The 20,626-nt window shown below is 52.6% G+C and overlaps 1 protein-coding gene across 3 annotated transcripts; it reads right to left on the reverse strand.

The window, feature by feature from the left end:
- Positions 1-570: 570 nt before the first annotated feature.
- Etnk2 (ethanolamine kinase 2) lies at positions 571-19,487 on the reverse strand. Of its 3 annotated transcripts, none has more exons than XM_050147644.1 (8): positions 18,973-19,487; positions 17,169-17,428; positions 14,179-14,301; positions 8,773-8,915; positions 7,245-7,328; positions 4,805-4,950; positions 3,289-3,362; positions 571-1,519 (listed from the first exon to the last, which is right to left on the reverse strand). In XM_050147644.1, exons 1-8 carry the CDS (start codon positions 19,225-19,227, stop codon positions 1,447-1,449), a joined length of 1,158 nt encoding a protein of 385 aa, XP_050003601.1. In that variant the 5' UTR covers positions 19,228-19,487; the 3' UTR covers positions 571-1,446. The 3 variants fall into 3 exon arrangements, with proteins under 3 accessions (XP_050003601.1, XP_050003603.1, XP_050003602.1); XM_050147646.1 differs by lacking the exon at positions 18,973-19,487 and adding an exon at positions 18,835-18,966; XM_050147645.1 differs by lacking the exon at positions 17,169-17,428 and having other exon boundaries at positions 18,973-19,177.
- Between the last annotated feature and the right edge of the window lie 1,139 nt (positions 19,488-20,626).

A 20,626-nucleotide genomic window follows, 5' to 3' on the forward strand; every position in this document is an offset into this window, starting at 1 on the left:
CCGCCAGTGTCCACTAAAAGCTGTTGCCATGACGCCTGGTCCATTTGCAGGCAAATGCTGAACCGCCAGATGCTTTCCCACCCTCTACCCTGGCCAGCTGCTGCCAGTCGAGACAGTTGTGGTGTTCTCGCTTGGGTTTCTGCTCTGGTCTCCTGAGGAGGCTGGTTGCAAAAAACTCATGCCTGCTGCTAGACAGTGGCTCTCTCCCACCCAATAGCTGAGGGTCAGAAAGGACTGGGGAGGGGGACATAAGTGTTCTGTCCCGTGTTCTGCGGGCCTTCTCTGGATTAGCCCAGGGCAGTTGCATCAGGGCTCCCCTGCTAAGCAATGTGCTGCAGAGGCAATTGACAGGGTGGCGAAGTTGGAGACGCTGTGGAAGAGAGCATCAGCCTTGCCCAGGTCTGCAGGATGCCGGGCAAGGATGGCATCAGAGGTGCACAGGCTCTTGTTCCTAACGCAAGCAGGAACAGACAGACGCCAAAGGCTCAGCAGAAGGGAAGCTGAGCCTGGCCCAGCTCCTCCACATGTCCAATGGTTACACTCCAAGCCCTTGGTCCTTCCAAGACAGCATTCCAGAAACAAACATTTTAATGCAGAAAAACAGTGATTTACAGGTGAATCACAGTGGGGGCCTACAGCAGGCCCCCTAGGAATGAATAGTAAGGACCGGGAGGGGGAGACCGAGCTGGTAAAGGCCATGCCCCTTGCCTCCACTGCTTATTTCCGCATGAGAAGACCTTGGGTACGTTCAGAATAGAAGACAGAGATGACAGATCCTTGGAGGGGAGAGAGGCGGGGACTGCTGGTCGCTCTGGTGCGTGCCACCGGATCCAAGGCCATACCTGCTCAGGGTCTGCCCTTCCCTCTCCTCCTAAGGGGCCTGGCAGAAGCACAGCCCGAGTACAAGGGGACCTGGGGAAGGGGTGACCGGATGGCATCTGGCTTGGAGAAGTTAGCAGCTCAGATGAAGCCGCTGCTGGCAGACCTGGCAGGCCTGGCAGGGAGCTCTGCTCCCAAGGAGACAAGCAGAGTTAGCTTCCTGCTGGCTTGAAGCTCAACACCTCTCACCTGGGGCAACTGCCCCTCAGCTGGAGGCTGGGACACCAGAGGTAGAAAGGAGCCCTTTCCCTCCCCTACTAGGAAGGGTCAAGGACAAACAGGTAGCGGGAGCTCCTCAGGCCTGGGCTGGCCACGTGCTTTCCTCACAGGGTGACAGTCCCGGCCCGGCTGTCTGCAGGCACTTCCTCTCCAAGCATGGCAGGGTGAAGGGGAACATCCCCACCCCAACGCTGGGTTTCAGCCCCTCCAAACAGGAAAATGAAGTCTTCATTGGCATCCACAGTGAGGGGGGCAGGGCGCTTCACCATGGTTGCCCACCTTCCCCAAGAGTGCCAACCTCAAGGCAAGAGGGTACCCTTGGGAGCAGGTCCAGCAGCAGGAGTCTGGTCACTTTGGCATCTCCAAGGCCAGCACTTGAGGCTTCACTCTGAAATACTGGTTGAATCGGATCACTGCGTACCTGCCCGGGACAGGCAAGGAAGCGCGTGAGCATGGAGCCTAGCAGCCTCCCAAGGACTCTGCCTCCCAGGCTCAAGCCCGCCTAGGTCTGGGCGAGTGAACTCTGTTTCTGAGACCGGGTTTCTCTGTGTAGCCCTGACTGCCTTGGAACTCACTCTGTAGACCAGGCTGGCCTCAAACTCACTGAGATCCGCCTGCCTCTGCCTTCCAAGGGCTGGGATTAAAGGTGTGCACCACCACTGCCCGGCAAGGGGAAAGACAACTCTTAAATTTTCACTGTAGTCTCATTTCTTCACTGAGACGGGAGCAATCCTCCTGATCGTGTGCTTGGCGTTTTGTTTATTGTTTTTAGTGCTGATCTGTGTGTTGTTTCACAGTGGACCTTCAGAACTTTTTAATTTCTCAAAGCTAAACCTGTTAACCCTTGTCACTTTGTGGTTCCAACCCAGTGACCACTGCTCTGTCCCTGTGCACGTGACTGTCGAGTCTCAGAGTCCTAAGGCCTGTCTTTTTGGGACTGCCTTATTTCACTCAGCAAAAACGTCCTCAAGGTTCATCTGCATAGCACGTGACCAGATTCCCTTGTTTACAAAGCCAGAAGGTGTTGACGTTCTGTGTCATTCATTCGTCAGGTGACAGTACTTGGCTGCCGTGGGGGCCAATGTTCTAAACAGACTTGGGTGCGCAAACACTACAATGAGCCCGCTCTTCAGTCCTCTGGGACATGCACCCAGGAAGAGGATTGCTGGATCCTACAGGCGTTCTATTTTTCAATGTCTAAAAACCATTCTTTCCCAGAATGGCTGGCCAGTTTGCATTCCCAGCATATACAGGGGTTCCGGTTTCCCCACATCCTTGCAAATGCTCTTGATTTTCTGTCTTTGTTGGTTTTGTAACATACTCCGATGTGAGCCCCGGTATCTGGGCCAGCCCAGTGTTATAGCGGAGGGTGGATGGGGACAGAATGGAGGAACTAGTTCCCTGCCTGCAAGGACAAAGGGGCCTCACTTAATGGGCTCCCAAGTTGTCATAATAAGAGTTTGGATATGATCCCTAAGCCTAGGGAAGAGGTGAATGCGAGTGGTTCCAGGGGTCAGTGTGGGTAGATAGAATTCACCTGAGTAATTTGCGAAAGAGTTTTTTTTTTTTTTTAACTTTTTTTTTATGTGCATTGGTGTGAAGTCCCTTGGAACTAGATCTTCAGACAGTTGTGAGCTGCCATGTGGGTCCTGGGAATTGAACCTGGGTCCTCTGGAAGAGCAGTCAGTTCTCTTAGCCACTGAGCCATCTCTCTAGCCCCTCCTTTTTAGTTTACTGTTACTATTACTGTGTGAGTATAGGGTGTGTGTGCCACAGTGCCTGTAGAGGTCAGAGGACAATTTTCAGGATCCAGTTCTCTCCTCCCACTTTTCCATAGGTGCTGGGGGTCGAACTCGGCTCACCAGGCTGGGCCACAAATACCTTCACCCACCGAGTCATCTCACTGGCCTTCCAGCCTTGCACACTGATTCTCCGGCCTGTCTTTATTTGTCCCAGGCTCTGGCTAGGATGGTACCAGCAGAGTGGGCCCTGGTGCTGGGTAGGACAGTATAGCAGGCGTGGAGGATGGGAGCACTTTTGCTAGGTTTTGTGGGGCTCCCTTGGGAACTGGGGTTAGGTCAGCAGCGGAAGGCTCTGGCATCTTATTTTGATTAGCTTGGTCACATAGTAGTCAGGGCCGTGCCTTCTCTCTGCCCCACGCCCATCTTCCCCGAATGTCCCCATACTCACCTGAGGAAGTCAAAACTGATGGTGGAGTACTGGTTCTGTATGAGCGCCCAGAGTGCCCAGAAGAAATGGGAGGCCTGCAAACAGGTCAGAGAGGGTCAGCCCTACAAGGCCACGCCTGTCACAGCCTTCAAGAGTGAGAGAGACACAGCCACCGTGGGTGTCTTGCAGAGCTACACACTGTCCATTGTGGGGAGACACAGAGGCCAGATCACTGGATAGTAGTACTTGGAGACTCACTAGTAAAAGGCAAGAAGAGTCAGTTCTACCCAGATCCCGCATCCAGGCAAGCAGAACAGGGCTCCACGGACTTTAAGGTTCTCCAGGTTGCCTCTTTCCACCCTAGGCTCAAAGAGCCAGAAAGCCATGATTCCCAATCCCTCCCCCCAAACTACAATACTATAACCTTCCTAGGCATGGGGGTGCACCCTTAGGGCTTTTCCCACCCATCCCAAGCTTTTGTCACGCAGTGTCTGAGAAGGGTTCTCTCTGCTTCCCTGTCCATGACTTAAAAGGGATGTAGGTGAGCCAGCAAGCATGGGGTTGTTTTGTTAAAGGTTGAGCAAGAGGTTTGTTCTTAAGGTGCAACAAGGAGGAAGAGGGCCAGGTTTGGGCCAGCGTGGACCAGAACAGGAAATCAATCACAGAAAAGAGAGATTTTCTAAGCTCTGTTAGAAGTGTGAAACTTGGAGCAGCTGGCTTGTGCCCCCATGTGTTAGTCCTAGTGCCCTAGGCACAGGCCAGTGGACACCTGGCATGAGCCATTTTCCTTGGAGATGTGGCATTCCCAAGTGAATACCATAACACAGTGTGTGTGGGGGAGCCTGGGAGGCAAAGCTGGAAAGTTATGGGCGAGGACGTTACAAGGGGGTGTCTTAGTGCATCATGAAACGCTAAGGCTAGCTAGCAGAGAGAACCATCCATCCAAACAGATTTGCTGAGTTAGGAAGCTGAGGTCTTTCTTAAAAATGTTCACCTAGAGAGGTGAGTGCCCAGGGTGGCATGGGTGTCAGGAACATTAAGGGGACATCTGAAATGATTGTTCTAAGACTCTTTCTCAGTGGGGTGCAGTCCAAAACTGGACTGGCTAGTCTTAACGTTTAACTTGACACAAGCTAGAGTCATTTTGGAAGATGGGATCTAAACTGAGAAAATAACCTCACCCGGCTGCCCTGTCGACAAGTCTGTAGGGCATTTTTGTGACTGCTTTGGGAGGGCCCGGTCCACTGTGGGCGGTGCTACTCCCTAGGCTGGCAGTCCTGGATGGAATGGGAAAACAGGCTGAGCAGGCCATGGGGAACAGCCAGTAAGCAGCGCTCCTCCTAGCTGCTACAGTTTCTACGTCCAGGTTGTTGCCCTGGGTTCCCTGGATGGTGGACTTAAGCTGTAAGGCAAAATCAGCCCTTTCCTCCCCAAGATGCTTTTGGTCGTAATGTTTCATCACAGCACTAGAGACCATCACTAAGAACCACTGACCCTGGGCTCTGGGTGGGCGACTATGGCAGGTTCAAACACTCACCAGAGCAAATTTGTTGACTTGTGCATAAAGTCGCTCCACCTCTCTGGGGGTTGCAGCCGTCCCCTTTTGTGCCTCAAGATAATAGTTCAGCCACTGTAGCTGGATCTCCCGAGCTGGATACCGGCAATAGTCAACCTCATTCACACCTACAAGGCAGGAGAGAGACAGAAGTTGCTGGAAAAGTTCCTCTCAGGAACCCCAGCTGCCTAGGGGTGAGGAAGGAGAGGCTGAGAGTGGTCAAGAATAACTGTGAGTGGTGGGAATCCCAGGGCAGGGCCACCATATGCATGTCCCTCTATAAAGTGATGCTTCAGGTCTCGGGCTTGGACCACTTGACCCCAGACAAACTTTCTCAGCTCAGCGCAATAATTCCCTCACCTTCCAGACAAGGAGTTGGATTTAACTACCAGTGTTAGATGTCGGCTTAAATGCTTGCATTTCCCAGAGAAGTGTCCCACCTCCACTGCTCCCATGACTGACATCCCCATTTGTACCCTTCCCTATCCTAAGTGTTTTCAGGCTGCTTCCCAGTTCTTCCAGGTATGTGATTGGCACAGGGCAATTTATTTAAGGTGGGAACGGAGCTGGGCCACCGTCTCTAGGGTCTCTCCTTTCCCTTCTTACGACCTTCCCACGTGTCCCTGATATCCCTGGAGAAGCAGAGTTTCTGAGTTCCAAGCATGTGGGTCGTGAAGAATACCCCCTTGCGAGCGAGAAGACCCAGGTCGCACAGTCTGTTACAGGCGGGGTTGGGCTGGACCTGTATCTTCCTACTGCCCAGAGCGCAGTAGGAGTCTGCAGGCTCCTAACGGATCCAGCCCACGCCTTTGGAGAAGCTCTACTTGACCTTTGTTCTGTGCCCTGGATAAGGACTTAACACCTCTGCAAAGGCCTCCCAGCGGTGACCACTGCCAGGCCTGTGCCCTGCAGGCCAGGCCTCTGCTTCAGCTCCGCTGAGGCCCAAAACCTCCCCTCTGATTGCCCTAGAGAATTGGGCTCTTGGCCACAAGCAACTGCACGAACCTGGTCCTCTGAGGCTCTAAAAGAGATGTGATACGTCAACCTGGGCTGGGCTGGGCTGGTTAGGGGAAGCCCTGGGGGCCAGCCATATCACATTGGCAAGCCCACGTGCCAGCCTGCAGACGGCCCCCCAGCTGTGCCCAACTCCAGTGAGGAGTTGTCTGCATGGTCCTATGCCCTGCTGCCCTTCCATGGATGGGACTAGATTACTATGTCTTTAGGGTACAGCTGCCAAATCTGAGGGAGTAGGAAGGGGGAAACTTTTTTTTTTTGAGACTGGGTCTCTATAGTCCTGGCTGTCCTAGAATCAATATATAGACAAGGCTGGCTTCAAGCTCACCAAGATCTGCCTGCCTCCCTCTGCCTCCTGAGCACTGGGACTGAAGGTGTGTACCAGCACACCCAGCCTTGCGTGTGTATCTTAACTCAAGAGTGTGATGGAGGTATTACACCGTCTCCATCTTACAGCCTCAAAGGCCAGCGACCGACCTGAATCCCACCACTAGTGACGACAAAACTAGGGTCGAAACTCAGGAAATCAAGTCGTGGGACTACTTTTAACTAGCTCTACCTAGACATTTGCTTCAGGACACCAGGCAAATGGCTACCTACAGCTTATTTGGTCACATATCTGAATGCACTCAAGGCCTGGAGGGACAATTGCACAAGTTGTACTGGGTATGAAGGATGAAGGAGTGTTAGCCAAGCTGGTGAGGGCTGTCCTTGTCCCGAGGAAGGGATATTTTCTTCTTTTTCTCACCCCTCCTCCTTTGTTTTCTTTCTTTTTCTTTTCTTTTTTTTTTTTCAAGACAGGGTTTCTCTGTGGCTTTGGAGCTTGTCCTGGAACTAGCTCTGTAGACCAGGCTGGTCTCGAACTCACAGAGATCTGCCTGCCTCTGCCTCCCGAGTGCTGGGATTAAAGGCGTGCGCCACCATCGCTCGCCCCCCCCCACCTTTGGTAGTAGATATTGAACTCAGGGCCTTGTACATGATAGGCAAGAGGTCTACCACTGAGATACATCCATAACTATCTTTAATTTTAAGATGGGGTCTTACTAAGTTGCCCAGATTGACCTTGAACTGGGAACCTCCTACCTCAGCCTCCCAAGTAGCTGATATCACGGGAATGCACTACTGAATCCCACTTGGAAGGGGGTCCTTCTTAAGTCACATGTCAGGCCGAGTAGCTCCTGGGATGGGACCCAACAGTGAATGCATATTTCTCATTTGTACCAAACTGCTTGTCACTCAAGCTAGCAGAGGGCAGCTCTGGAGAGGCGTCCCTTTCTGTGAGCTACTTTAATCTTCAGAAGCCGGCTGTGCCCACCTTCCACCCATCAAGCCTAAGCCAAGAACCACTTGTGGTAGATGTGGTGCCCTATCAGGAGGAGGGGACTGAGGTCAGCGGAACTCCCCCTACCTGCGAACTCGTTGAAATGGTTGCCAATGTCGAAAGCCTGGTAGTTGTACCCCGCGTACTCATAGTCGATGAACCTCACACGGCCTGCAAGGGAAAGGAGAAGCAATGAGAGCTTTTGTCCCCACAACACACCCTCTGGCCCTCCCTGATCTCTGCTGCAGCCTTCTAGGCCGCTGCCCTCTGTCTACCTGCCTTCCCCATAGCCCCAGGCCTCCAGCTCAGCTGGGTCCTCGGGATCCCGTCTAAAGGCATCTGTCCACAGCATAGCTAGGGACCAGAAGCAAAGCAAATACTTCCTGCCTACCATGTCCATGGTCCCGCAGCCATGGAGTCAACTCACTATAGACTGCAGATCTTTAAAATTTGATCTGAGGGATGGAGATATGGCCCAGCGGTTAAGAAGTACAGGCTACTCTTGCAGACAACCTGAGGTTCAATTCCCAGAACCCACATGGTGGCTCCTAACCAATTATAACCACAGGTCCAGGGGATTCAACAACATCCCCTTCTGTCTTCTTTGGGCACTACATGCATAGACACATGGGCATACATGCAGGCAAAATAATCATACACATAAAATACTAATTAAAAAATTCATATGTAGGGGGCTGGAGAGATGGCTCAGCGGTTAAGAGCACAGCCTGCTCTTCCAAAGGTCCTGAGTTCAATTCCCAGCAACCACATGGTGGCTCACAACCATCTGTAATGAGATCTGGTGCCCTCTTCTGGCCTGTAGACAGAATACTGAGAATACTGTATACGTAATAAATAAATAAATCTTTAAAAAAAATAAAATCTAAAAAAAATTCATATGTATTAAACATGTACAGCATTTTCCCCTTTGTCCTTCCCAAGACAACATGGCTTAACAACTATTTAGCTCATATTTCCACTGTACTGGCTATTGTAAGTAGCCAGAAGGTACCAGACGATGCTATATGGATGTCCTATGCAAATACACTCTTGCTTATTTTCACCTGTTTTCAGGGTGCTGGGGACAGGGTTTGGGGTCCTACACATGGCAACTCTACCTGCAAAGCTCCACCCACTCTGCTGTTTTATAGGAGACTTGGCATTCTCAGATGTCCCACAACCAATCTTCCATGTGTAAAGAGGGACCCCTGTATGCCCAGGGGAACTGCATTCTCAGCAACAGTAAGAAGCAGGCAATCACCCCCACTCTCTTCTCTTCCCCCCCCCCCCCCCCCCCCGCCCTCTCAAGGCTTGGGGAAGCCATGATGTCTTCAAAGGCCCACAAAATCATCAGGATGCAAGACTTGGGTATTCTCATGTTGAAGAGCTTCTCAGCTAGGATCTCAAGTTCCTTCTTACAATGCGTCTTTCTAAGTGGTACTTTCCTGTTCCATTTCCCTCTTCTTTCTCACAAATTAAGATCACCGTTAGACACACCCGTGTCCTCCGTAAAAAAGGAAAGTCAAAACTCAGGTCTCCTAGTCCTTGTCCTCGGACCCCTGAAGCCAGCAGAGCAGCCGGCCGGCCCACCTCTGAGGGGCTTGAAGGGCTGTACCTTTGGCACTGTCATAGATGATATTCTTGCAGAGCAGATCATTGTGACAGAAGACCACAGGGGACTCCAGTTGGGACAGGTGTTCCTTCAGCCAGGACAACTCCTGTTCCAGCACATCCACCTTAGGGACATCTGCAGAAAGGCTAGGCAGTGGCAAGAAAAAAAAAAGTTGCAGGTCGGGAGAGGGTTGACTCAGGCAGGCAAGCCCTAAACTCCATTCAAGTCATTTATTTACTGTAGAGACCTCAGACAAAAAGACAAAAGGCCAGTCCTGAGAGCCCCACTTGTCACACATAAGTGTATCCTGTCCTTCTGGTTCCCAGGGTTACAATGAGAAGCAGGGAATAACCTGGTCAAAAAAGTAGCTGGCAAAACCTAAAAGCCACTAACTGAGCCTGGCAGCAGTGGTGCATGCCTTTAATCCCAACACTCAGGTGGATCTTGGTGAATCTGAGGCCAGCCTGGTCTACCAGAGCTAGTTCCAGGACAGGCAGGGAGACACAGAGAAACTGTCTTGAAAAACAACAAACAAGCCAGGCAGTAGTGGTGGCGCACACCTTTAATCCCAACACTCAGGAGGCAGAGGCAGACAGATCTCTGTGAGTTGGAGGCCAGCCTGGTCTACAAGAGCTAGTTCTGGGACAGGCTCCAAAGCTACAGAGAAACCCTGTCTCGAAAACAAACAAACAACAACAACAAAAACCCAAAAAGAAAAAAGAAAAACAACAAACAAACAAAAAGTCACTAACTAAATGACATCCCGGCTACTTTGTGAAATGGACAGGGTGTGTGTGTGGGGGGGGGGGACCAGGAGAAGACAGGAGAGGTGACAAGTGTCACAGGAGAAAGAATGGGGCCCATGGAACTAATGGTGAGAGGCAGGACAGACTGCACCAGGAACTCCCGAAGAAAGGCTGTGCTCCTCTAAGATGAGACTCCCCTGTAACAGAAGCCCAGGAGGGACTGGAGAAACAGAGCTTTCTCAACACAGCAGAGAGGTGCCCTGTTGTGGCCCCTCATCCCCGTAGACTATGGTCTAGTCGGTCACTTCCCAGGGATGTAACGGGGCAAGCTATACACCATGCAATGTCAGAGAAAAAAAAGCACCCGCAAGGCACCCCGTGGGAGAGACCTGTTTTTTTTTTTTTTTGCCATTCCCAGCAACTAATTCCTGTCACCTCGAGTTATGAGTGCTTCCTGTCCCTGGCATCTGCTAGACTAGCTTGAAGGCGGAGCCAAAAAGCACAAGGCTGCTTCCACCTACTCCCGAGTCACACTGAAGTAGTGTTGTCTGCCCAGCATGCCGGGTCGGGGAATGGTCAATCAATGCAGAGGTTGGGCAAGGACATGCTGAACTCAGGTGCTCTGAACTTTGACCTTCAGGTACACGGGTCTGTGTACAGCGAAAAAGCCAAACAGCACAGTCTTTCAAAATTCAAAACTAACCCTGGGAGGGGGGTGCTGGGCCTGGTCTCCACTCCTGTTTCTCTGCCTAGGACAGCAAAGGTTCATAGGGGAAGAGGAAAACAAGATGGGTTCTGGCTCAGCTCCCCACACTGGACAGAACTGTCTGAGATGTCCTCATGTCCCCTGTAGAAAAGAATGCCAAGGGGCTGGAGAGATGGCACAGTGGTTAAGAGCACTGCCTGCTCTTCCAGAGGTCCTGAGTTCAATTCCCAGCAACCTCATGGTGGCTCACAGCCATCTATAATGAGATCTGGTGCCCTCTTCTGGCCTGCAGGCACACATGGAAGGAATGTTATATACATAATAAATAAATAAATCTTTAAAAAAGAATAATAAAGAAAAGGAATGCCAAGGCTAGAGGGTCTTAGGTCTTCCATCGTACAGGACAAAAGGGCAAAAAGCCTCATCCTAGATGCCTCATAGCACGGGCACACCTAGACCCAACACCTCACCCAGCTGGCTTCCCAGCCCACCTACCATGTGTCCTCATCACAGGGCTGTGGACCCTTGATCTGTTCCCTCAGTCTCTAAGACAGCTTCCCTGAGCCAGGCAGCCCATGAACAGAGCGGAGGGCCAGCTCCATCCCCAGCCATGCATGTGGTCCTCCCTGAAGCTACTCTAGAGCTCCTATCTTACTCCAAGACTATCTCAAGATAAAGTCCGAGGAGGATTCCTTTGGTTTGCCCAGTTCTCGGTCTGAAAATTCTGTCACAGTCAGATGCTCACTCCCAGTTCCTGGCCTCAGTCTGACCCTACCTTGCCGCGCCAAGGCCACTTTGATACTCACTATGAGGACAATCCGGGCCCATCTCCAGGGCCCCCTTCAACTGTGGTGTCCTTCCCTGAACATGTGGCCCTCTGCCAACTTTGTAGCCTTCCATCCTGACAGCACCAAACCCCTCCACCTCTGTAGGGTTGGCAGTAGAGTGGCCATCGCAACCATCCGGAAACATTCACACCACAGAAACAGTGGAAGGGATGAGGGCTGGGGTCTCTGGAAGGCCAGGGGCTCCTGCTGAGGAAGGAACTGCTGCTTGGCCATCTCCTTTCAGATCCCACTGGAGCAGCAAAAGTTCTGTCTCCTTTAAGGGACCAACTCTCGACTTCTCCAGTCCCTTGGCTTTCTACCTTTGCCCCCTCATTAGACTGCCCATCAGTATCCCCTCATGATGTCCCTAAGGTAGTTACCAGCCCACACTGCCCCACCCAGGGCCACCAAGTCGCTTTCTGCAGTCTCTGACATAGCCTATTCTCCATTCCTACCTACCCGCCAAACTGCCCCAAACTGTTCTGTGCTTCAGGGAGGTCACCTAAAAGCAGTCCTGGTCTATAGGAGCACTCCCTGCCCTGGGCTGGCAAAGTCCATTCAGCAAGCACTCTATGGGGATCCCAGTTCTTCTAGCCTGGGTCTCCCAGTCCTAGGACCTGCCCCAGCTTATCTCCTTACCTCAAGTCCACAACCAGCCCCCTCACCAAAGCTGCCTTTAAGCACAGCAGGCCTCTTCCTAAACCATAGTTCTGGCTCAGAGACCTTGAGAACAGCAGGCATGGGGGCCACATACTTGTATCCTACCGCTGGGGAAACCAGGAAGGAAGACCATAAGTTCAAGACAGGTTAGCTTGAGTTACATGAGTTTTAGGTCAGTGTGGGCTACATAGTAAGACCCTGTCTCAGACAAACATACAAAACCCAAACACACCTTCATGAGTTCCTGCTGCTTTTCACCTCCATCCTGGCTCCTTAAGCCTCGTACCTAAGCCCTCTTCCCTCTAGCTACCATTCCCCCCTGCCATGGCCTCCTGAACTCACTGGCCACATGACCCCCTCAGGCTGTCTCCTGAGCTGCAGCAGCCCCCCTCACCTTGCCCTGCCACCTCTGCCATGATGATTTTGCTGCCCCTTCCTACCGCTGCTTATGCATTACACACCCTGCCTTCTTTCGTGCCAAGTACAGGCGTGTTCTGTTTGCCAGGCTCTGAAACTCCTCACACAGACCTGTACCACCTTCACCGTGGCTTTTCTACTGTTGTAATCCCAGTCAGTGTGAAATGAAGGATCGAATAAGTCAGGACTGTGAGGGAATGGCTGGAGTCCAAGATGCTCCAGCTCGTCTCCATGACTGCTCGGCACTGTCCTGCTGTGGGCCATGCAAGGCGATCCTAAAGGATGAGGGAATGAGCCCTTAGAGAGGCTCAAAGAACTTAAGCCTGGATTTCCCCGAGGCCAAAGGCATGACCACAACAAAGGAAGCTGGCCAGCGCTTCACCAAGGGCCTCTCCCTCCTGGACAAGATCATTCTCCACAGCTGCACAGGGACTGTCCGTTCACGTATGAGCAAGCAGACCTGCACCTGGAGACAGCTAGTCCCATCTCGACCTGTCCAGCAGCGGAGCTGGCTGAGGGGACTCTAGTCTTCAGGGGTATGGTAGCCCTTGTCCCAGGATCTGAACATGGCCAGACAGAGGGTAGGCTAGGGCCATCCTGGGCACTCATAACACAGTTACTGGGTGTGAAAGTTTAGATAAAGTCATGGGTGTGTGCAAGAGATGGATAATGGGGTCGGAGTTAATGACTGCCATAGAAGAGGAGGGAATGAGAGTCGTTTCTTGTGGACCTCCATCTCGCCCGCTCTACTGTGACACCGGCGGAAGTTGTGTTCAGATTAACTGTCTATTTCAAAAACTGCAAGAGAAGACTTTGAATGCCCAGCACAAAGAAATGATAGGCATCGGAAGTGAAGAAACGAGTTCCCTGATTTCATCACCGCGTATTGTATGTATGTCTACCAAAGACATTCAAATACACTCTTTTTGGCCTTTTTTTTTTTTTAATTTTTGGTTTTTGTTTCTTTGTTTGTTTTTGTTTTTTTCAAGACAGGGTTTCTCTGTGTGGCTTTGGAGCCTGTCCTGGAACTCACTCTGTAGACCAAGCTGGCTTCAAACTTACTGAGATCTGCCTGCCTCTGCCTCCTGAGTGCTGGAATTAGAGGTGTGTGCCACCACTGCCCAGCTTCAAATACATTTTAAAAGGCAATGCTTGCTGGGTATGATAACACACACCTTTAATCCCAGCTCTGGAAAGACAGAGGCAGACTGATCTCTGTGAGTTCAAAGCCAGCTTGATCTACACAGTGAGTTCTAGACCAGCAGTGTGTGTACGTGTGTGTGTGTGGGGGGGGGTGTTACACTGTTTCAAAAAAAAAAAAAAGTTGTGGATGTATGGGAGGTCAGGGGTCATGTTGTTGAGTCTTTTCCATGCTTTAGTCTCCTAGGTGTGTCAGGAGTTGGATACCTGCAGGCTGGCGAGCAAAGGGGGAGTTTGGGGGACCCTCCTTTGCTTGAAAGTAGAATAAGGCCAGGAAGGAGACCTCTGTCCCTGGAAAGAGCACTCGATGGAGCAGTGGGTGTGAGAAGAAACAAAACAGGGAACATGGTTTCCAAAGGCGCACAGGCTTAAGAGGAGCCTAGGCGATCTGCAGGAAATGGTGGCTCCTAAGGGCTGGCTGTCTAGTCTATGACCCTTGAGTTCTTACTCATAGAGTCTACTCTATGACCTTAGGTTCTCAGAGGCTCCGCCCTCCCATGGTTCCAGAGGAAGACAGTCCATGCAGAGTTAAGTCCTAGGAGGAGAAACTAAAGCCTCACACTGACAGCCTGACAGGGGAGCAGAGCAGCCTTAGTTGTCCCTGATCCTGCTTCCTGACACAGTCAGAAAACTCAAGTAAGTGCAAGTGTGTAAAATGACTGATCTACATTGCTAAGATGCAGCCAGTGGCCTCCCTCTGCCTGGACTGTGGCTCAGGATGGAAGGTGCCCAGGAGAAACTCCTCCTCCTTGGGACCTGCATCCCTGAAACTCTTCTAAGAGTTGCCTGGAGGCAAGAGTAGGGGGCGGGGCCAAGACATTGGCAGCCCGGGAGCCCTCCCAGATCTCTGTACCTGGGAGTGATCTCTTCCTTGACCAGCGTGAAATAACGGTGCATCTTATGCCAGAGGGTGGGCATAGGCAGGCTGCCATTGGCATGGATGGTGTGAATCTTTGCCATTTCTAGGGCGATTAACCTACAACAGAAATGGGAGGAACAGTGAGTGTCAGGACGGGGCTTGTCCTCATGCCCAGCCCCTCCTGACCAGAAAGGGTTTGGAAGGTTCTTCTGGATACTAGCCAGCGGGCCAAGTGTGGCATCTCTCCAAACAAGGTCTCGGCAGAAGGCGGAAAAATACAATGAGACCTTTGACCATCGCCCCTTTTCTAGTCCCAGAGCAGGGTCAGAGAAAAGCAGACGACCATCCCTGCTCCCACCCCAGGCTAGTGGCTTGACCTTCCCCAGTCATCCCATAGCTGCCCCAAGGAATGCTGGGATAACCAGGCATAAGGGTAGTACCCAACCCTCAGACTTTGCCCCATCCTCTGGAGAGGCAGCAGCAGGTCCCTTTCCATGAAGAGAATAGTGGGTGTTGTTGACAGGCAAGGAGGAAATGTTAGCTTTTTATCAGTCTGGCCAAGGTGAGGAGGCTGGCCCAGGGCAGCCCCTTCTGACACTACAGGGTGAGCGGAGAGGATACCAAGGACACAAAACAAGCCAGCCATCTATCTTCAAGTTCTCCTGCAGACATTATCCAAGGTCCTGGGGGAGGAGTGGGTAGCAGGGAGGTCTGCTGGGAGTGAGAAGGGGTGCATAGAGCGCTAGCTACCAGAGAGGGAAGGACCCTGATAAGAGCCCAGCACCAAGGCCAGTGCCAAGGTCAGCAGAGAGGCTGGGGTCCCAGCTGGGCTGCGGCAGCCCTCCCTGCTCCCGTTCAACCCTAACTGCCTGCCAAGCCTTCGGTGTCCAAGCTTCTGCCTGTCATTAGAATAATAATCACTAGGAAGGACAACAAAGCCCTTGTTACAGAGCTGTCTTAAGCTGTCCTCCTCTTGCCGGGACTGGGAAGGGACCAGCCATACACCATCAGGATAATGGCAATTTCAGGTTCCTCCTCAAGCCTGCCACACTTCCTCAAGGGTGGAGGGCCATCAGCAGTTAGAAGGTACATGGAGGTCAGAGGTCCTGGGGTAGGTGAGAGCCCACCAAGGGTCTTGGAAGACCGAAGACACAGACCTAAGGCCCAGCCCTAGTCTTCCTTCCCTAGGGAGACTCTGAACAGAGCCGTTCCTTGAATGTCAGAAGGGCTGTAGTGTGAATAGCAATTGAAGTAACTTCAACACTCAGCATTTTCCTGCAGCAGAGCCTCAGCAGACCAGGCAGGGGTGGGCTAAAGAGATATGGGATGTGGGGTGGGGGTGGGGTGCTTTCCTGCAGGTCCCCTGTCACTGTGACAGGATGAGGAAAGCTCCACCCTGGGAAAATCACCAAGCAAAGGCCTTCCTCCTACACCCACCCCAATTTCTGGCTCTCCCCCAAACACCAATTTCTTATTATGGCACCTAAATCCCCCTTCAATCTTCCTGACAGTGGTAATTGTTTCCAGAAAGAGGATGAGTGACGGCATGAGGTTCACAGAGGCAGAGAGAGACTAGGAGTGGTGGGGACCTGCCTGTATTTGAGCTTATTTGCACAAGACTAAAGGAGGAGCCATGAGAAAGGCAGGGCAGGGTCCCTTGTACCCCGCTTTAACCTCACATCTCCAGGTTGGGTATACTCAGCTTGACTGCCAATGACCCCTAACATAGGTGGACACACCCTTCACACACACACACACACACACACACACACACACACACACACACACCAATGCCAGCTATAGCACAACTCAAATACAATGTCCTGAGGCCCCAGCAGTCTCAGAGGCAGCACTGAAGAGTATGGAGGGCCGCCATGTACGCAGAGAGCTAAGTGTGCTTGGGTTGACTTGAGGGGGGGGCACAGCTGAGGAGGCATTGAAGAGCTAAGTCTACCCCTAGGTGGGCATTACTGCCTTCAGCATGCAAGAAAAACCTCCTTCCTCTTGGGTTGGACACAGCAGATGCCAAGCAAAGCACCTGGGCAGACCCTGCACTGTTGCCCCCAGCATCAGGAGTAAAGGTCAACTTGCCCATGCCTCACTATGATAGCCTGGTGGCCTTCATCTGCGTGGGTCATAGCACTGGGGAGGAAAGGATACTGACTGACGGCACTTCCTGGCCCAGCTAGCACAGAGAGGGTGGTGTACTGGGGGCTGTTTGGTTCTTCCTCTTTTGGGCCCTACAGTAAGTAGTCACAGGGCTTGAAGGTTAAATGCAGTTCCTAGGCCCCACATATCCAGGTATTCACTGGGGACAGGGCCCAGTTCTTGTGGGCCTTCTGCATGGAGGCCTCAGTTGTACTCCAGACATGGGTCTTCACTGTCAGGGGACCTAAAGGACCCTCAGCTTAGGGGGCGGGGAGAGGCTAAAGTCAAGTTCGCCCTGGATTGGGCTGTTTGTCTTCACACCTTCCACTCTCTGCAAGCCATGGGAGGGAAGCTGCTCAAGGTGGCACACACCATGCTAGCCAGTGCTACATCAAGAGACCCTGTCTCCAAAAGTAAATAAATAAATAAATAAATAAGAAAAAAAAAAAAAAGACAGAAAGATGGGAGGGGGAACATCCTGTGTGCCTCCAGAATTTGGCTCAGATTTATCTCCAGGGCTTCTGGATGTTTCCATATCTAACACAGGGTGGATGGAGGTTTGAGATATGGGGACAACAAAAACAACAAAAATCTGATGTCTGTTACATTTTTGGGACCCCCTTTGTTCCCCTGGAACGCATCCTTCTAGTGGACACCACTGTGAGGCTATGGAATGTTGGTTGCAGTCTCCAAGAAGAGCATATCAACAAATATTTTCAAAGCAATGTGGAAACACGACTTAGGACTCTTACAGCTCTTCTCCATGAACCCCACTGCACACGGAAGAAGCCATAGCCTCAGGGAAAATGGCGCATAGTGCCTTGTACCCTACTCACCTGAAGAGCTGGGGTTCTCTGATGTGTTCCGGTCCCAGGGCCACACCCTGCATGTACTCATAGCACAGCCCATTCTGAAAGGTGCAGTAGAGTTTGGGGGCGCAGCCGTGTGCTCGCAGCAGCTGGAAGTTCCTGACCTCATTCTCCCGGTCCACCAGCAACTCTGTCCGCTCCCCATACACCCGGACCAGGACACAGTCCCGCATGTCCTCCTCCACATAGCAGGCCACTAGCTTGTTGGTGATGCCATCTTTGAAGCGCTAGCATGGGGAGAGGGGAGCTATGGGTGGAAGGATGGGGTACAATCCTCGGCTCTCTTCCCAGAGCTTCAATCAAAGCAGAGCATGCGCATTTGACAACTGAACACAATCCCACACCAGCCAGCACTATCCTCTGCCTGGGAGTGAAACACAAGGCGGGAGGGAGGTGGCAGCCCAAGTGAGCCCAGGCACACTCACTCAGCCTAGATCTGCCTCCAGGGCACGGGATTTGGCAGAGTGGGCATGTTCACACTAGGTAGTGGGTAGAGCTCCTCCTCACTTTCTCCATCCTGACCTGAAGGAATCCACCACAAGTGAGAGTGGCCAAGGAGGGCTGGAAATCGCCCAGACATCCTGACCAGCTTGCCTCTTACCAAGGCAGGCAAGGGCTCTCAGCTTTATCTCTTGCTCCATCCAGTGGCAGAGGGATAAGGAGGGTACTGAGGTTGGCACTCATCCCAGGGTTCTGGTGGCCAGAGGTCATTGAATCTCTGAATTCCACACCAAAAGAAACAGGAGACAACAGAGTGGGAACAGTCTCTGGGCATGGTGATAGGGAAGAAGGAACCATGAGCTAAAGTTTTATGGGTACCACGTGACTGTTGGATGGGACTTTAGAGGCCTCCTGAACCCACTCTGGGTGAGGAAACAGGCCTAGTGAGAGTACGGATTAGTATTGCTATCTAGTACTGGATTTAATCTCAGGTCTGCCTTGCTCCTGACTAGGTCTTCTGAAAAAAAACAAAAGCAAAACGCTACCACACTCAGCCTAGATTCTCCTCAGAGCTGTGCCTTCCCCACTAGGAAGGTCTGTGACATGGAACCCTACCCCTCAGCACCTTCCTGCGCAGGCTTCCCAGGCTCTGGGTGGCTGATTAGATATAAAGATCATTTTTAAGAGAATGCAGGACTGTTAGGGAGTGAGCTAGGGACCAAGTTGGGCAGCTTTGCCCACAAGTGTGTATGGGAGAATGAATCCAGTTGAGGTGGGAAGACAATCTGTGGGGGTGGGGGGTGGGGAGTGTTACTCAGAGCTAGCCTGAGGACATGGTGAAGGTGTTTGCTGGAATTCCACAGGGCTGGTTCCTGGGGTTCAGACCCCTTAGGGCTTGGCTCACGTGATAGGGTGAAGCAGCCCCTCAGGGTGTAGGGGGAGATTTCCTTAAAAGTTCGTGCCTCCTCGGGTTTCAAAGTGGTTGAGTTCGCACTTCTGGGCAACTAGGGGGACAAGCTCTCATCGACAGGGGGTGGGGCCGCACGCACAGCATGCTGACAGCGGGCAGGTCGACCTCAGGCTGCGTGCTTTGGGAACCCCTGGAACAGGCGAGTGCGGAGGGTCCAGGAAAGCGTGAACCCAGCTTTGCATAGGAATCAAAAGAGATGGAGAGCCAAACACGTATACAAACCACAGTCCAAAACCTTTCCTGCGCAACAGCGGCGCAACCCTGGGACCAGCACTCGGAAAGATGCACTGACGGGAGTCCACGCAGCCCCGCTGCAGCCCAGGCAGGGCCCCATCCCCGGTCTCGCGCCCGCTCGGCTACCTTGGTCCTAACTTGCTCAGGCTTCCAGTGCGGCCGCAGCTCCCGGATGAGGCGCAAGGCACCGGGGAGGATGTCATCCTGATCCACCACGACGCTGAAGCACGGGACGGCTGCCCTCGGGGGCCCTGGTGGCTCCCAGTAGCCGGTGCTGGCCGCCGCCTTCTCCTCCATGCCCCATGAGCACTGCGGGCAAGGCGCCTGCCTCCGCAGGTAAAAGGGCGAGCACGGCACTGGAGCTGAAGGGGGCACAGCCATTCCCAGCAGCCCCACCCCCTCGGAGACGCCGCGCCCGCGTTAGCCCCTACGGGGGGGCCCTGAGAGGGAGTGGGAGTGGTCGAGGAGGGGCCAGGAAAAGTCCATGACTCAGGAGCGAGCCGCCCGCTCTGTTCGCCGGGGCCCAGCCCCGCAACACAGCTGGCTGGGGATCGCCAGGGTCTGCCGCGACGGTGACATCACGAGCCACAGCAACGCCCCTCCTCCGGGCGAGTGCAGCCTGCGGTCTCCAGCAGCCAGGGCAGTAGCTACCTGGAGCTCTGGTGGGAGTGATGCCCCGCCTCAATGACGCAAAAGGTGGGACTTCCTAACGCCCCGCCCCAGGTCCCTGTTCAGGCAGCCTAGTGCGGGATGACCGGTTTCCCGTTGGGGCCCACATCCCTTCGCCAGCTCTTTCCCGGTAGCCTAGGGTAGGGCTCGTCTTTGTCCCAACCTTATCCTGGAATATGGAGATTGACTGCTCCCAAAGAGGTGGGCTTTGGCATGCCCTCAAATCACTGGACCCCTGGAAAAGGTTGGACTGCATCTCTAAGGCCTCCAGGCATCGCTCACCACCACACACATATTCTCTGGAAAGCCACTTGGTGCTGGGGTGTGACTGTCCCGTAGGCAGACTGAACTCTAACTGAACATTCTCCAGTATCTTATGAGTACACGGGCACTCACTAAATAATCCTTAAATCTTCTTCCCTATCCTGAGAGGCTGACTGGGCACACATAGTAGGCACACATAGTAGGTACACAGGCGCCTGTAGCCCAGTGCTTTGTTGAACAAAGAGGTGATCAAAGGCCTTGCACAACCTGTGGACCTAAGTGTACGTGGAGTAGCTAATAGCCCAGATCCTGGCGGACTTGCTGTGGAGAGGAGACTCTTAGATGCAGTGCCTGCCTTCGGAAAGCCCCTCTCTTAGCCAGATGTTCCCCGGCTCACTTCCAGAGCAACCTGTATTAGCTGCTAGCCCCCTGCTGTAGTGCAACCTGGACTTGCCTTTTGTTGCTTACCATCTCATACTGCTGCACTTGAAAAATGCCCCCAAAATGGACGTTTCTGTGTCCCTAAGTTGTCCTTTTGACCTATTCAGGAACCTCTCAACCACAAGGCCCTTTGATTCTTGCTGCCCAGAACCCAGGTCTTCTGGTACAATTTCTACGTGATGCCTCTTATGGTGGGCACTAGCCCCACGTGGAGCTAGTCAGCACTTGAAAGGTGACTGCTGTGGCATTTTGTGTAACTTTAATCTTAATAAGGATGTAAATAGCCATTTGTAGCCACTATACTGGACATTGTAGCAGATGACAGAGGAGGGACCGCCTGCTTGAGGTCATGAAGCCCCAGCATGCCAGAACTGGAAAGGACATTGCCTCCAGCTCTTTCTTTTGC

The sequence above is a fragment of the Alexandromys fortis genome, unplaced genomic scaffold (genome assembly GCF_014885135.2).
Source record: "Alexandromys fortis isolate MF-2015 unplaced genomic scaffold, M_Fortis_MF-2015_v1.1 scaffold_58, whole genome shotgun sequence".
In the NCBI taxonomy this organism is placed as follows: domain Eukaryota; kingdom Metazoa; phylum Chordata; class Mammalia; order Rodentia; family Cricetidae; genus Alexandromys; species Alexandromys fortis.

What these genes read in the sequence shown, in the direction of transcription:
- Etnk2 (XM_050147644.1), bottom strand. Translation starts at nt 19,227, where the DNA reads ATGGCTGTGCCCCCTTCAGCTCCAGTGCCGTGCTCGCCCTTTTACCTG. An exon ending in CATCTATGACAGTGCCAAAG is followed by an intron (nt 7,329 to 8,772) that starts GTACAGCCCTTC and finishes TTTCCCTTGCAG; the next exon opens with GCCGTGTGAGGTTCATCGAC. An exon ending in CCATTTCAACGAGTTCGCAG is followed by an intron (nt 4,951 to 7,244) that starts GTAGGGGGAGTT and finishes CCTGCCTTGTAG; the next exon opens with GTGTGAATGAGGTTGACTAT.